General features: G+C 34.2%; 2 protein-coding genes across 14 annotated transcripts in view; one reads left to right on the top strand and one right to left on the bottom strand.

Moving 5' to 3' along the window:
• The window catches only part of FAM227B (family with sequence similarity 227 member B), a 290,230-nt gene that overhangs the window by 186,561 nt on the left and 88,083 nt on the right, over positions 1-15,586 (top strand). For 2 of the 13 annotated variants that reach the window (XM_054451210.2, XM_054451211.2), the window contains one exon: positions 909-15,584. The exons of the other annotated variants lie outside the window; for them this stretch is intronic. In XM_054451210.2, coding sequence (XP_054307185.1) covers positions 909-913 — 5 coding nt within the window. In that variant the 3' untranslated portion in view covers positions 914-15,584. Of the gene's footprint in view, positions 1-908; positions 15,585-15,586 lie in introns of those variants that run through there. 13 annotated transcript variants of the gene reach the window in all.
• Positions 1-15,586, bottom strand: part of FGF7 (fibroblast growth factor 7) — a 61,681-nt gene that overhangs the window by 44,619 nt on the left and 1,476 nt on the right. The window lies entirely within an intron of this gene.

Below are 15,586 nucleotides of genomic sequence, written 5' to 3'. Positions count from 1 at the left end.
CTAAAAACCAGAAGACTTCAATTCCAGTCCAAGCCACCACTGCCACTAATTCATGACATCATTTTGAAAAGTTATCTTCTCGTGACTCAGTTCCCTCATCAAATAAAATAAGCATGATAGACTAGATCAGTGCTTCTTAAACTTTTATTGGAAACACAGATACTTTTGAGAATGTGATAAACGCTTTGAATCCTGTCCCCAATATTTGTGCATATATTTTCCATTCCAGTTTCCCTGAGGGCTATCTGCAAACTTCATGTCAAAATCTCTGGACTCTGTGATCTCATGGCTTCCTTCCAGACCTGGAACTCCAGAATGGAGTTGTCTTTGTTTCATATAACCATTAGTGTGATTTTAAGCAAGCAAATCATCCAGTTTCTTTCTCACTGCTACGAAGTGGGGTATTAACACATGGTATAAGGTTTTCTCCCTCTGTCTGCAGTAAGAGAAGAGAGCCACATTCCTCCTAAGGAGACCCTAACCCAAATTAGCAGTTCCAATAAGGAAACCTACTTCTGAGGCTTGTTCAGAAACAAGCTTATTCCACAAACTTATTGCTCTGTTTCTCTTCTATTGTTGCTTTAACTTAATTTTATGTGTACTTAGAATTTCAACTTGACTAAAAATTCTTCAGATGCAAAAAACCATGCATGGTAGTTAGTCCCTGGTTTGGCCCCAATGGTCCCTAACACTTAGTATTCACTATTCACACCCTTGGGTAGTTCCCTCCCGCCACGTTTTACTATTTTACTAGGGTTGGTCTGTGTAACCAATAAAATAAGGCAGAAATGATAGTATGTCACACTGCAATTTCCATCTTAAAGATTCTCTCTCTCTTTGCCTCCCTTTCTCTCTCTCTTTCTCCCTCCCTCTCTCTCTCTCTCTCTCCTACCCCTCTCATTGCTCAGTCTGAAGGAGGCCAGTTGCCATGTTATAAGGACACTCAGGAAGCCTGTGGAGAGGCCCACATAGCAAAGAGGAAGTTTCTGGCCAACAGCCTGATAGAAACAGAGGCCTGCCAACAACCATGTGAGAATGCTTTATATAGATCCTTCAGCCCCAGTCAAGACTTGAGAAGACTTCAGCCCTAGCTGACAGTTTGATTGCAACCTCATAAGAGTCCCTAAGACCAACCCGCTCAGCTAAGCTACTCCCAAATTCCTGACCCTCTGAAACTGCAAGATAATAAATACTGTTTTAAGCTGGTAAATTTTAGGTAACTTGTTATGCAACAATAGATAACTAATTTTCTCTCTCTCTCTTTCTCTCTCTCTCTCTTTTTTCTCTGTCTTCTCTTTCTCTCCTTCTCTCACCTCACCACCCACTCTCTCTCTCTCTCTCTCTCTCTCTCAGTTGCTTAGCACTATTGGTAACATTTAACAACTGAAATCTATTCAAGAAATCTGGCCTACCTCTCTTCAATTTTTATTTATAAAACAAATACAAAAACAAAAACTGAGGCCCAGGATAGTCAAGTATTTGCCCAAGGTCATTCAGTTAATTATTGGAAGAAAAAGGATTAACACCTAGGTTCCATAATATATGATACAGTATTATTTCCTTGTCCTCATGCTCCCTCTCACTTTCTTATCAACTCAGTCTACTCCTATGCTATATATAATGTGTATTAATATTTATACAAAATAACACTATTGGTGTGATAAGCTAAGACTGATGAATCATTGGTGAATTTTCTAGCCTACTTTTCTCCCCTTTCTCTTCTGCAATTGACAATCTGGTCCATTTATAAATCCCTGTATCAAAGACTGGGTGGAACAAAGCAATGGATATTCATTATCATGAGTTAATTTCATTGCTTTGTGGGTAGTTCTGGTAAGAGGATTTGGTAAGAAAGGTTAAATTTTTAACAAAGTAATATTTGAGTTATTAATTGATATTAACTATCCAGGTCATTTTTGTGAATAATGTAAATGACTATTTTTGATTAGTTACTGCTTGTACTATTCCTCGATGGCTCCTTATAGCCTATGGGTAAAGCTTCATATTCCCTAAAACAGCTTTCCAAGATATGAGACTTCCCTGCAGTCTTATCTCTTCCTACTTCCTATCTTAAACTTGGTGCTCCTGAAACACTAATTCCCATACAAACCTACTGACACACAACTCAGCTTTTTCTTCATGTACTATTTTCCAGGAAGGGATACCCTTTCTTCTGACTCCCTTCCCCATTTCCTACCCTCTTCTCTAGCCTGATTCACTCCCACTGGCTCTTTGAGATGTGGTGAAAATATGTTTTTTGAGAGTCTTGCCCTTTCTCTCCCAGGTTCTGTTAGCTGGCCTGCACTAGAGTCCTCTAATTCCCTGAACATATCTTTATCACAGTACTTACTATATTCTACTGAAATTGACTCTGTGGCATTGGTATCCACACATATGCTGAATTTTTTCAATACTGGGTCCTTGCATTGTGTATCTGTGCATACACAGTACATAATACGTAATATATGCTCATAAATATTGCAATAAATAGTATTCTAATTGCTGGAAAGAGCCACTGCAACTTTCAGAATACAAACCTTCTAAGATATTCTTAAGACACTGAAAGAACCTAAAGTTAATCAAGTCAGAAATAATGCATGTCTAGTTTTCAGAAAAATATTGAGAAACAGAGATATGATTTACCCAGAATCACACCCCCAAAAAAATCCTTAAAATAGAATTCCAGATATACTATCTTTGCATTAATTCATCATTTTTATTCCCTTTCTTTTGCCTCTTACTTTTTGTGGAGCACAGTCCTAAAAGGATTAAAAATAAACTAAGGACATGGACAAAAGAAAGAACCTATTTGCCAGTAAACTGTTTCTTTTTCACCGTCCTTCAGACATGCTTGTTAAAACAAACTCTCTGCTGTTTCTTTTATTTGTTTTTGTGTTGCTTTGTATTTGGATTTAGTGGCTTTAGGGAAGGAAATTATCTTTAGGCATTCCTAAATATGACTAAGTTATCTGAGATTATCTGAAATTAAACTGTATATATGCAGTTTAATATATAATATATGTAGTGTCTGGATAATTATTATTATGCATTCTATAATAATTTTCCAGACACTAAAGAAGTATAAATAGTTTTAATAAATGTCAGAAATGTGTTTAAAATACAACCAAGTTAAATTTTGTAGCATCTTTAGCAATGTGTAAGCAAAATAAACTGAAGGTTGCTACGCCTTCTCAGGGGAAGACAGATGGATATGTTTTGTACAAGGAAAGTTGGAGTAAGTTTTTATTTAATAAGATGAAGATAATGCCAAGTATTCATTAGGTCATATTACAGAGAAGAAAATTTCAGTTGTTTGTATTTCTTCAGATGCAAATTATCCCACTGCTTGACACAAATTAATATGCGATGTTTTGATAACACCAGTGACAGTATAATGATGCCTGTGGTGATACTAAAACCGTGCTTTGGAGTTAAACCTACTTGGATTCACATCCCAACTTTGACAGTTACTAGCTATGTAACCTAGAGCAAGTTACTTAATTCTGTCAGCCAAATCTCCCACATCTGCAAATGAGGATAAGTCTGCCCACCTAATAAGAGCCCTGTGAGGATTAAATTAAATAATGTATATAAAGTGTTTAACACAGTGCCAGGCACATAGAAACCACTCACACATTTAATTTTTATTGTAGTAGTCATTTTGTTATCTTAATACTAATGGCCCATGTTTTCATTGAGGGAAAAAATTTACTTAAAAATGCCTCATTTTTCCTCTTCACAGTCTCTTAGTAACCAACTTGTGTTGATTATAGGAAAGCTGGAAGGTTTAAAGCAGGATTCTATATATGAACTTCTTGCTCCTTAATATACAATGATGTTAATCGCACAATGTACTCATCAGAACTACTATGCAATATCTAATCTTTGTAAGTTAACTGACTACTCAAATATTTTCAGAAAACAATCAACACTGTATGCAAAGGTTTTTGATAGGATCATCTGAAACACTGGCTAATTTTGAACACCAATCTTTCTTCATTAAAATGAACAACATCTAAATAGGAAGTAAAACAGGCCCATGTATAATTTTAAAACAGTTAGAATTTATATACCAGCAAACTTATTAAGCTGGCCAATTTCCTGAGGGTCTTTTTTTTCTTCCATGAAATGAAGTAACAGTGTAATTGCAAGCTTACAGCATGGAGATATTTTGAGAATTAATCAGAATGGAATAAAGTACTCTGTACCAATTTCAATATTGGCATATGTATTTTTAAAGAATTAACATTAATTATATACTTACATTTATTCACTCAATAAAAATGTTCCCAGTTGTACATTGTAAGATTTAGCAGACTAAATTAAAAGATTTATGGCAACAGTAACAAATTTACTTCTATACAGTGCAGTAATTTTAGTGGTAATATTAATTTGAATATCTAATAAACTACTAAATAGTACTTCAAAACATCATAAATTTTAAATTACAACACAGCAACTATGATATAGATTTATGCTCATCTTCTTTGGGGTATCTATTATTATTCAATATCTGGCCATCTTCCAGCCAGTTAAGAGAAAATTTGAAGACCAAATTTGGCCAGAATCTTTTCAAAGCTGAAAGCACTTCTGTGTGCCTGTTAAACATCCAACATTATTTTATAACACATTATTTATACAAGAAGGGAGGTGAGCCTAATTTTGCAGAAACAAAGACATATCAGTAGTTTTATAAAAGCAGCATACTTCATGAATTAGAGGGCATAAAACTATGCACAGCTGCTTGACTACTGAGTGTCTTGATTACATAGTTGAAACAGGTGATCCAGTGCTCATGGTAGTAAAAGTATGTCTTATCTTAAAGAATGTGGTAGATAACCTTCATAATTTTGTCCTTACATGCCAAACATATGACTCAAAATTATTATTTTTCTCACATTTTAGAAACTGTTAGGAAAAAGGACTCCATAAAGATAACTTCGATTTTACAGTGATTATTTGTCAACAGCTGACATAGGCAAGTTACACTTATGATCAAAGATTGAAAAGGCACTAAAAAGTGAAAAATATTTCATTCATTTTTTTTCACATTTATTCCTTTTCCCCATGTACCCCCCTCTCACTTCATACACAATGATTTTAATGTATACCATTTTGTATGTGTTCGAAATGGACATTACTGTTTTGTATGAATGTATTTTTATTGTTGTAAAATACACACAACATACTGTTCATCATAAAAAAGTGAAAAATATGTAGTTATTCAGAAAAAATATATTATTCCAATTGAATTATGCCTTTAAAATTTCCCTTTAAAGGAAAAACATTGTATGAACTTTGAGAAATTGGTTCTCTCTTTTTATTAATTCAACAAATAATCATTGATGTTTTCCCTTGCCAGATTGAGCATACACAGTGAACAAATTCACAGTCTATGTTTTTAGATAAATTAAGTTGCTGGTAGTTATATTTTTAATAAACATGGCAATCATTCGAAGCATGCAAATTAATAAAGAGTAAATGTTCTTATATTTTTAATAGAAAAAAAAACTTTTACCTTGGTGAGTTTAACATTGATACTTGGAAAGATGTTAAATCACTTTTCATTTCCCAATCTTGCAGTACTGTTACGACCAAACATCTACAAAAGGCATTTCCTCTGAGGATAATACATCTGTCCTCTATCTTTTGTCCTTTCATCCTTCAGGCCATTTCCTCTCAGGAAAGATTTCCATGCCCTTCTCCTTGTGTTGGGTTAGACAACCTGCGATGTGCTCTAAACTTACTCACTCTGACTTGGAGTTCTCTCTTGACTCCCAACTGTTAATTCTGTAAAAGCATGGACTGTATATTTGCTTACTATTGTATTCTTAGTCTAGCAAAAGGAGGTATAAATAACTTGTTTGAATTAATTTAAAAAAATAAAAGTCATTAGCCTTTAAAATTTTCCATATCTTCATTATTCATGCAAACAAAGGAGGAAACTATGTAGCACCTACAAGTGACCTTCCTATGAGAGCTGCCTCAATATGAACCAGATAAACTAGGCCTATGGTCAGAAGTACAGTTAGAGACCCCGTAAGATACCAAAAGACTCCTGAAGATCAGGCTACTGACACTAAAATGAAATGAGAGTGGATTCACCAACTTTCTCGACTTCTCCCCAGTTCTCTCTTCCTATACATATGCCCTCTCCTCCCTTCAGTGCTGATCACCAACTCCAGGATCAATATTAGTAGGCAGACCCCTGCCCCAAAATTATCAGTCCACTTCTTGTTTTCTAGTATAGCTCATTTAATTATTAAAGACTTTTTCTCTTTTTGTCTCTAATGCAGATATTCCTTAAACCAGTATCAACTATGAATTACTATTTTTTTCTGTTTATAGTTTTTGGCATGCATGGATTAGCTGGCAGTCATGTGGGAACAAGAATGGGTGTCATGGAGGGCCACAGCTCCTCTAGAATTGGTCTTCACTATGCCCTGCCAATCAACCTTCCAGTGTCACCAGTGGTAACTGTGTCTGCTTATATAGTTGGCCTCTACAATAAACCAAATTTTCCACCAGTTCCTTGAAATCACCTAGAAAGACATTAAATCAAATTGCTTCTGGAGGCCTTTTTTTTTAATGATAGAGAATGAGAGGGAAGTGAGGTGTATTTCTCTTTTATTTCAGCAAGGCGTTTAATTCTTGCCCACTTTAAATTTTCATGATAATTTAGTAATCTATTTCTTATTTACAACTAATTTTAAATGTGTAATAAATTAAAGGATAAATATATTGAGTGATCACCAATCTTTCTCCCCTCTTTCACCCTTTCACCTCTTATATTGGGCTAAGTGCTGCTGCTTCTACCACTGGAAGATTAAAAAAAATAAAAAGTAAGATTTGGTACTTATTTTCCCAGAACTGACATTCTAGTGACAGTGCCAAATGCAAACAGAAAGAATTATAAGACAAGGCAGATGTGCTGTGCACAGGTAGAAAAGCAATTGGGGCACAGAAAGAGAATAAGACCATTATTGGCTCTGTATTTAAAATCTCAAATAATTGATTTCTTCAAAGAATGTGAAGATTCATTCATTAAATTTGTAGTCCTTTCATCAAGTTATGTTAAATTTCTAAATAATTTTTAGCCAGTAAATGAAACATTTCTTTATTGAAATAATTGAAATAGCAACAACTTTTGCTCCAACTACTTTTTTGAAAAGTAAAAATTTATTGTTTTAGATATATACAGTAAGAATTTTTCAATCATATTAGGATCCTAAAGCATTTTTAGGTTACAGCATAGGAAATGTTTTTGGTTAGTTTATCGGTGGCCCAAATAATAGCTGTTGGGCATCATTTCTTGTTACAGGAGGGTGGTCCTATAAATCTGCTCAGAACTCAGAAAGAATTTTAAATTAGGCTTAAATCCCACTGCAAATCCCTGGATTTCTGTCCAGTATTCATGCACAAAATATTACTCTAATAGTCCGAAATCATATATAATCTTCTGACTTCGGCATACATGCTTAGTTGGTCATTATTAAAATGTTGGTTCAGGTCAATTGTATAGTTTTTTTATTTGGTTCAAACAATTTAGTGGCAACTTCGTTTAGTTCTCGACGACACCAAGGATAGATCCTTAGACAATAGTTCTCAAGTTGAAATTTAATAAAATTTAAATATTCCACCCAAACCAGGGACTAAGAATGGAGGTGAGGGAGAGGAGGAGTGTTATGTTGTCAAATAAGTTTAAGAAATCATGTATACTCTTTTCCTAGAGTTTTTAAAATTCACATTAGTATAGTATAGACTCAGAGAAATTATTCTGAAAAAAATTGCTCAGTTTTATTTAACCTAATATTTCTCAGCGGGTTAGTTAGAGAAGCTGTGCTGCAGGAAACAGCCTTAATATCTCAGGGGGCACTAGTGTTATAAAGAAACACAGTTTGGAAATATTACCTTAAGAAAATTCCGCAAGCTGAGTTCATTCTGAATTTGGTCTCAAACCATTTTCTTAGCATTACTTACAGTTACATCTAAAGTTCAAATAGCCAGATAAAATGGGAAGTATTACAATAGAATATAACAAATGTGGTATTTGAGGATATTGAAACATGTCTTATTTCTCTTACATTAATCTTAAAAATAAATTCAGTTTCAGAATAATTCTGATATATAAGCAAAGATTATTACAGTTTTCAGCACAAAATCAACCAAGAGATTCAAACCTATATGAGTAATACCTGTAATAATCTATTATCATTTCAACCCCTCTGTATTATTATCTGAAATTATTATTTCAATTTCTAGTTAAATCCAACCCCCAGCATTTTAGTGGTTTTGTTTCTTCCCTCTACTATCTTCTCATTCCATTGTCTCATTTTTAACTGCATCAAGAAAGCTAGTGGAGCTATATTTTATGAGAAACTTGGCTTCATTTTAAGTTTACAGAAGATTTAAAATCCATTAATTTTTATGTAAAGTCTTTTTCCTTTTCTCTTTTGCTCTTTTTCCTCCTGTTCACAAAGATATTTTCTTCCTCTTTATTTTTAGAGGGACACTAGCTAATGACTCTATCAAGTACTCATGACCACTCCAGTAGAAGAGATTACTTTCTTCTGGAGGGAAGTTAAGCAACTGGAGGATCTCTAGAGCCAGTTCTCCCCAGTATACATCAAATTTTTTTCCTCTGAGAATGATGTTGCCTGCCTAAAGACAAGGTTTTACCTGGGCATGGGTACTGGATAATTCTCCTCTCTCACTCTCCATCTTAATCACTTTGTCTTTATATATTACTACACAAACCCTTTCATACACATAGTTAAGGAACTTTAATGACATTTTTGTTAGTGAATTTGACACGACTTCTCTACTAAAGATATGTCCAGATATAATCTCAAATGCAGATATAAAACTTGGTCCAAAAGCGGTTAAACATTCAGGAACTCTTTGACATAATTTTCCAAATCATGTGAAAGGCAGAGGATTTTCATTTACAACCTATTTGAGGGGTAAAAATGTTAGATATTGTTTAGTAAAGGAGTTTATATTGAAGTCTATTTCACTGAACAAGAGTCATTTTTCTCCATATTACTGAAGTATACATAATTTTATTGTATGTGAGATATATAAAATTTAAAAATGGAAAAGTATTATATTCCAATAGTGATGTTAGATAAGTTATTGTGCTACCAAAAATTGTGTGATACAAAGGAAGAAAGCTATGATCCTTAGAAAATAAAAAAAGCTTTGCCTTAATGTTGTGCATCATTCCAGTCTTAAAAAGAGAACAGTCCTCTAGCTTTATGTCTTTTCTCTGATCTGGATAGACCCTTGCTATGGTTTGAATGTCCCCTCCAAAACTCATGTTGAAATTTAACTGCCATTGTGATGGTATTAAGAGATGGGACCATTAGAGGTGATTAGGCCATGAAGGCTTCAACATCCTGAATAGATTAATGTCATTTTCTCAGAAGTGGGTTATCAAGAGAGTGGGTTGTTACAAAAAATGATTTCAGCCATGTCTGTCTCATACTCTCTTACTCTCATACATTCTTGCCCTTCTACCTTCCACCGTGGAATGACACAGCAAGCAGGCCCTTGCTAGATGCCATTACCTTGATATTGGACTTCCCAGCCTCCAGAGCTGTGAAGAATAAATTTCTTTTCTTATAAATTATCCAGTCTGCATTATTCTCTTATATCAACACAAAGCAGACTTAAGCCAACCCTCTAGAACTGTGGTTCCCTCCCCCTGGGTTTCCTAGGCTGGAGCTTGTCTCCTTAAACCTCTGCCTGTGAACTTGGTGGTGTGGCCATGAGAGGTGAGATCCTAATCTGGGGGCATCTGAGTTCATAGTCATAAGGTGGCTCATTTAAGTGCAGAATAAGCAGACACTGAGGCCTGTACTCCAAGTACCCTACTGCAACACCACTTTAAAGTGTCAGAAGAGATGCAGACCTGCCTGTCATTGTGAGACTGTGGCACAGAACCTATTCTTCCCTGCAGCTAACTCATTCACCAAAGCAGTCTTCTTAACATAGTAGCTACAGAGCTATCATCACATGCATTTCCAGGCCAGTTCACCAAATGTTGGAGCCACTAAGATTTGTCAGAGAGGTCAAATGAGCCCAGAAGAACCCTCTCGGTGCATAATTCAGAGATTTATGCCTAATCAAGCCTATTTCAAAATCTTCTAGGGTTCAAGTTAACTTTGAATCCCTCTACAGGGTCTGAAACATTCCCAAGACACCTGAGGTGGTCCAGACTGAATTAGAATTGTTGGTCTCCATAAGCAGTGGTTTGCAACCTTAGCTGCACTTTAAAGTCATTGGAGAACTTTAACAAATACTAATGCCTGGTCTTTCCCGCCTTTATGAGATTCTGACTTAATTCCCCAGTAATCTAATGTGATCCCCTTAGTCCAGTGGTTCTCATCCCTGGCAGCATGTCAGAATTATCTGGGGAGCTTTTAAAATTCCTGATGCCCAGACTGTACCTCAGATCAATGTAATGAAACATTTTTTGTCAGTGGAAGCTGGCATCAGTATTTTTTTAAAGTTCCCCAGCTGATTGTAATATTTAGACAAGGTTGAGAAATAGAAAAATCTAGAAAAGGCAACCCTTTCAATATATCTAAGAGCTGACTTCTTCCATTCTCTGTAATTCACTTGGGCCTCTGAATGCTCTAAAACTGTAGGCTAAAGAGTTATTGTACAGCTGAGTCATAAGGGTCAGTCTAGATGAGGATTTACAAAAGAGAAAAGAGATGATAAGAGATGCACTCGTGGCAATGAATGAACTTATTAGCACTTCATAAGTGCCAGGCACATGTGATAGCCAAAAAGAAAAGATTATGAAATTAAAAACTAATCAAAGAATAGCTAATATTTTCAAATCTGCTCCCCAGCAATTTATCCATTCTCCATAATTTAAAGCCCTAACAAGTTACTTAAGGGAATGCGGGTCACCATCTCTACAAGATTCTACCTTGTCTATAATTGCTAGGATTTTGGTTTGACTGCATAGATATGTTACTTATTATCTATTTTTTTAAAGGCAGGGGTTGTCCTTACATTGCTATTTTTGATTCTGATAATGTGAATTATTGTTCTTTTAGATAACTTGCTAAGAACTGTTTAGAATATAAGCAAATTTACCATCTCCATATTCAGAGGCGATATGTGTATTTGCTGGCTTCCAACAGACATTATTGTTAAGTAGGAGCCTATCCAAAGAATTGTTGACAAATGAGTCGCTGAAGGTTTTGTAGCCAAAGTCAAATTCAGCAACGCTGTGTTTATTTGCCTTTTGCCAATTGTTAGGCCATATCCCATCACAGTCTAACAGTCCAAAAGAGAATATTGCCAAATCATTGGCCAGTTTTCAAAATGGCTAACCCTTTTCTTGCTATGGAACTAACAATGCTTCATTATAATCATTCTTGGCAATTTATGACAAGAAATTCTTAAAAGGAGTAGATGTTATTGGCTATTATTGGGAAGAGCACAACTTTTTAGTAATTGGATACCAAAAGCAAGAAAATTATCCTGAGGGATTGGATTCTGTCTTCCACATCTGTCTGTCAAGGCGGTCACTGAGTGCGCAGTGCACTGCTGCTGTCTCTCATTCGGCACCTCAATACTCAGCTTAAAGAGCAGTGTTATTTCTGTCAGGTGCAGAATGATAGCCTCTGTCTGCTGTTGGATTGCGTGGTGCAGCAGTTATCTAAATTCACCCTCTGATCTTGTCCCCATGGGGAGAGTACTGACAACAAAAGTGGAAGTATTGACCATTCATTTCACCCTTTCATGATGTTCTCAATGCTCTTCTTCTTCTTCTGCAGAGAAAATGAATATTTACTTCATTTGAATGTGTACTTTGGAGGGACATTTTGTGCTTTTAGTATTCTTATGATTAGTTAAGGTTAGGTACCAGTTTCATCACCTGGAAACTCACTGTTAGGCTAAATGTGAAGCCACCGGAGAGATAAGTAAAGAGGAGAGACTTTCTGCCTCCTGGGTAACAGTAGTACACAATCCTTATGACCAGTTCTCTAGTAGCAGCTTCTGTCCCCTCAAGAGTCAGAAATGTGGTCCAATATCTCTTGGCCTCTCATGAATTCCCCCATCTTCATAGTTCTTATTTATATGTCTACTAATACAAGTCTTATTTCCGTTGGATTCCTTGGTGCACTCTTTGTGTAATATATTCATTCTAATCTAAACTTAAAATATTTCACAAAACAGCACAGTAATTAAGGTAAGACTAAAGTAAGTGACAACCTCACAATCCAGGATAGCTTAAGTAATTTTTAAAAATTCCCTTAAGCTATGAGACATGAGCAGTCACATCCAATTGCCCACCACTCCCTTTTCTTTTTCCATGCCCTCCATCCATCTACCCCAGCCCAAAACATTCTGGAAGCAGAATTATACATCTAGATATTTTACTTCTCCTGCTGGCTCCAATCCATATTTACTAGTATCTTAAAAAACCACATTCCTGTGTGGAAGCGTTGCTTCTGCTGGTGAAGTGAGTAGTCCTCTGAAGCCTATTGACATTCTCAGGTCAGTCATTCAAAGAAAAGTCATGAGAAAAGATTGGGGACTTTCTTTTGGTAACCAAAAGAATAATTATATTTTGCATAGCTGGCATATTACTTTTCATGTAAAATTTTATCTTCCAAGACACTAAAATCTATACCAACTTAAAAGACCTCCAAAGAAAGGTGATTGACAACCTGTTGAAAAAATTTAAGACATCAAAACATTGAAAATGAAATTCTGAGTTTGATTCTGATCTTAATCAGAATCCTGCTGCATTTCATTCTAGTAGACAATCTAATTACCTTTTTCTCTCATGTTAATGAAAATAGGAAGGAAACATTCTTTCATTCATTTATTTGTCCATTCAATTAATGATTGAGGAATGTAAACAATCTTCAAATGTCATAATTTCAAGTTTCCATTCTTGTTATTTTAAACAAATTCTGAGCATTTTTTGAACCTGGATTTCCTAATATAGCGGCTTCAACTTCACATGTGTCAATTAGCACAATTGGACATTCACTCTTAAGATTATTATAGTAAGGCTACCCTTCAAATAATAGGAAATGGCTATCAGAATTTTCTTCTAACATGTTATTCTCCATATATTCTTCATTGTAGCATTTCCCTCTGTACCTAAGGACTTCCTATAGAAAAAAAAAGGGTTCCTTATCCTCTTTTTAACTTTGGAGAATCTTACTGACTCCTTCTCCAATAAGATAGCCACATAACCTGACAACAGTTTTAGGGTTTACTTAAAGGATTCTGATGAAAGTTTCCCTTTCAGGATAATTAACGGTACCAAGAAAGTATACCATATATACAGCCTATTAAAAAGTTTATAGAAGTAAACATTATTTACATGATGTGTATCTTGTCTTTTTAGTACACTGGTATTGTGACATTCTAATTTATAACAATATAGGGCGACTTCCTTTTTTTTTCTTTTGTGCTATAGGATTGGTGTTAGAGGAAATGGTTTACAAAATTGGCTTTGGGGTTACTCAAAGTTAGCACTAAATTGTGTTTCAAACTATCAAATAATTTTAGCATTTTATGCATGTGTACTACCTGAGTTTCATCGTTTCAAGAAATTTTAACACAAACAAAATAAAATTTACATATGTGAATGTATTTCAATTGAAGATACTGTTGATCCTAAATAATTATGCATACTATTCATTTTCACTGGATTTTACATCTACTTTTTTACTTTTTCATTACTCGGTAAAAGGATTCAAAAGGAGTAGTCAGCATATAGAATTCCACAGTTAAGGTTTGGTAACCTTGTTACTATAATTTGAAATTAGTTCTGACAGCTCATCCTATTACTTTCATCTCATTCATTGTGTGAGATAATTATAAAATGGGTATTTAGGTTTCTTTATATTTATGAAATATATTCTGTGGTTTAAAATAGAATAGACTATAAGAACTGGAAAGTATCTTGGAAATCATCTGTAGCTATCCCACATTTTATAGATGAAAAATTGAGGGTCAGAAAACTAAGAAATTGTCCCCAGATCGTTCATAGACAGGGAGTTGACCCATGTGTCATAATTTTTACCTGGGCTCTGTCCTCTCCACCAGGTTTTATTATCCATGATATTATTATTGATATATAGTATTATCCATGATAATATTATATAATATTGTTATTATATCCATGATATTATCCATGATAAATCTGAGCAACTTTTAAATACATTAATTGTAAGCCAAATTCTGTTGCTCATATAGAAGTAGATATCAAAAAAATTTTCTCCAAATAGTCATTTCCTTAGATAAATTTTAGTATAATAAGAATGATCTTCTGGGACTAACATGATACTTTTATTAATCTCAGTAATAATAATAAATAATAATAAAACCATAAATGTCCAGTCATTAAAATGGCTTTAACATTCTATATCAATTATGGTTAAAAAGAAGGTCCTCTCATTTTCATATTGGAAACATAATTCTCTGAAATTCCCATTTATTGGTTGATTAGTTCAGAACCCTAAAAGTCATTCAGTAAACAGGCAACAAAAGTTTAAGTAATTGCTGCAAGCCTGGCACTGTGATTTGCAGATGTTTACACCAGTCTCCCCATGCATTCTTTTTCAAATGACTTTAAAACAATTAATATGAAATTATATATTAATAACAATGTTGTCTGAGTGCTAGTAATGTAAACAAAATTTATTTTTACTAAGTATTTTAAATCCTTAGTGTATATGTTGAGGTGTGTATCTTATTCCATTACATTTAATACTGTTGAAGTTGGTTATTCATCATAACCATTAAATGCAAAACACAACCCTGATATTTTAACATAAGAAGAATAACTGATTATTGGGAAAAATGTAAGGCTTTAAATTGAAAAACATGAAATTACCATCTTTTCCGGCTCACTTTTTTTCCCTCACTTTACGTTTTTCTTAAGGTAGCACAGAACTTTTATGACATAAAAGATTTAGTTAAGGAAAATGTTAGGAGAGATCTGTTTTTCTGCCTAAGTTGATAATTAATCAACCTAATACAAGCTCATTATGACTCAAATGAATAAAGATACCACAGATTCCCTTCTATTTTATCATTATACACAATTGCAAAGGAATGCATATCTTAGCACAGATTAAGTATTTTAATTTACATCATGAAAATATTATTTCAAAGAAAATCAAATTAATATAAATAATTTCCCTATTCTTTAAACTAGTGATAAATAGCTTTTAGTGATAATTTATGAAGTTCTAAATTAGATATCTTAATGAATTTTGCTAGACAATATTAAGTCACATTTTGGTGTGAATAATATTATTTACATTTTGCTTAACTTATGAGCATTTTCAGGACAAGGAGTATATATTTTCAAATTGGCTGGGATTATCAGTTCCAACTATAATGTAAGTAGATTTGCCCTGTTCCAAGAGATATTTTTAGGGGCATAGTTCAACGTAGTTCAATTTAGAGAAATTAGGTGACATTTTATTTAATTTTTTTTCCAAGAAGCAAAAGGAAGCTGAGAAAACTTGTCACCTGAAAATTGATCCATTAACAGATTGCTAAGGTTCATAAGCAGTACTTAAAATAAAATTAC

The sequence above is a fragment of the Pongo pygmaeus genome, chromosome 16 (assembly GCF_028885625.2).
Source record: "Pongo pygmaeus isolate AG05252 chromosome 16, NHGRI_mPonPyg2-v2.0_pri, whole genome shotgun sequence".
Lineage (NCBI taxonomy): Eukaryota > Metazoa > Chordata > Mammalia > Primates > Hominidae > Pongo > Pongo pygmaeus.
This window is presented reverse-complemented; position numbering and strand designations above follow the sequence as displayed.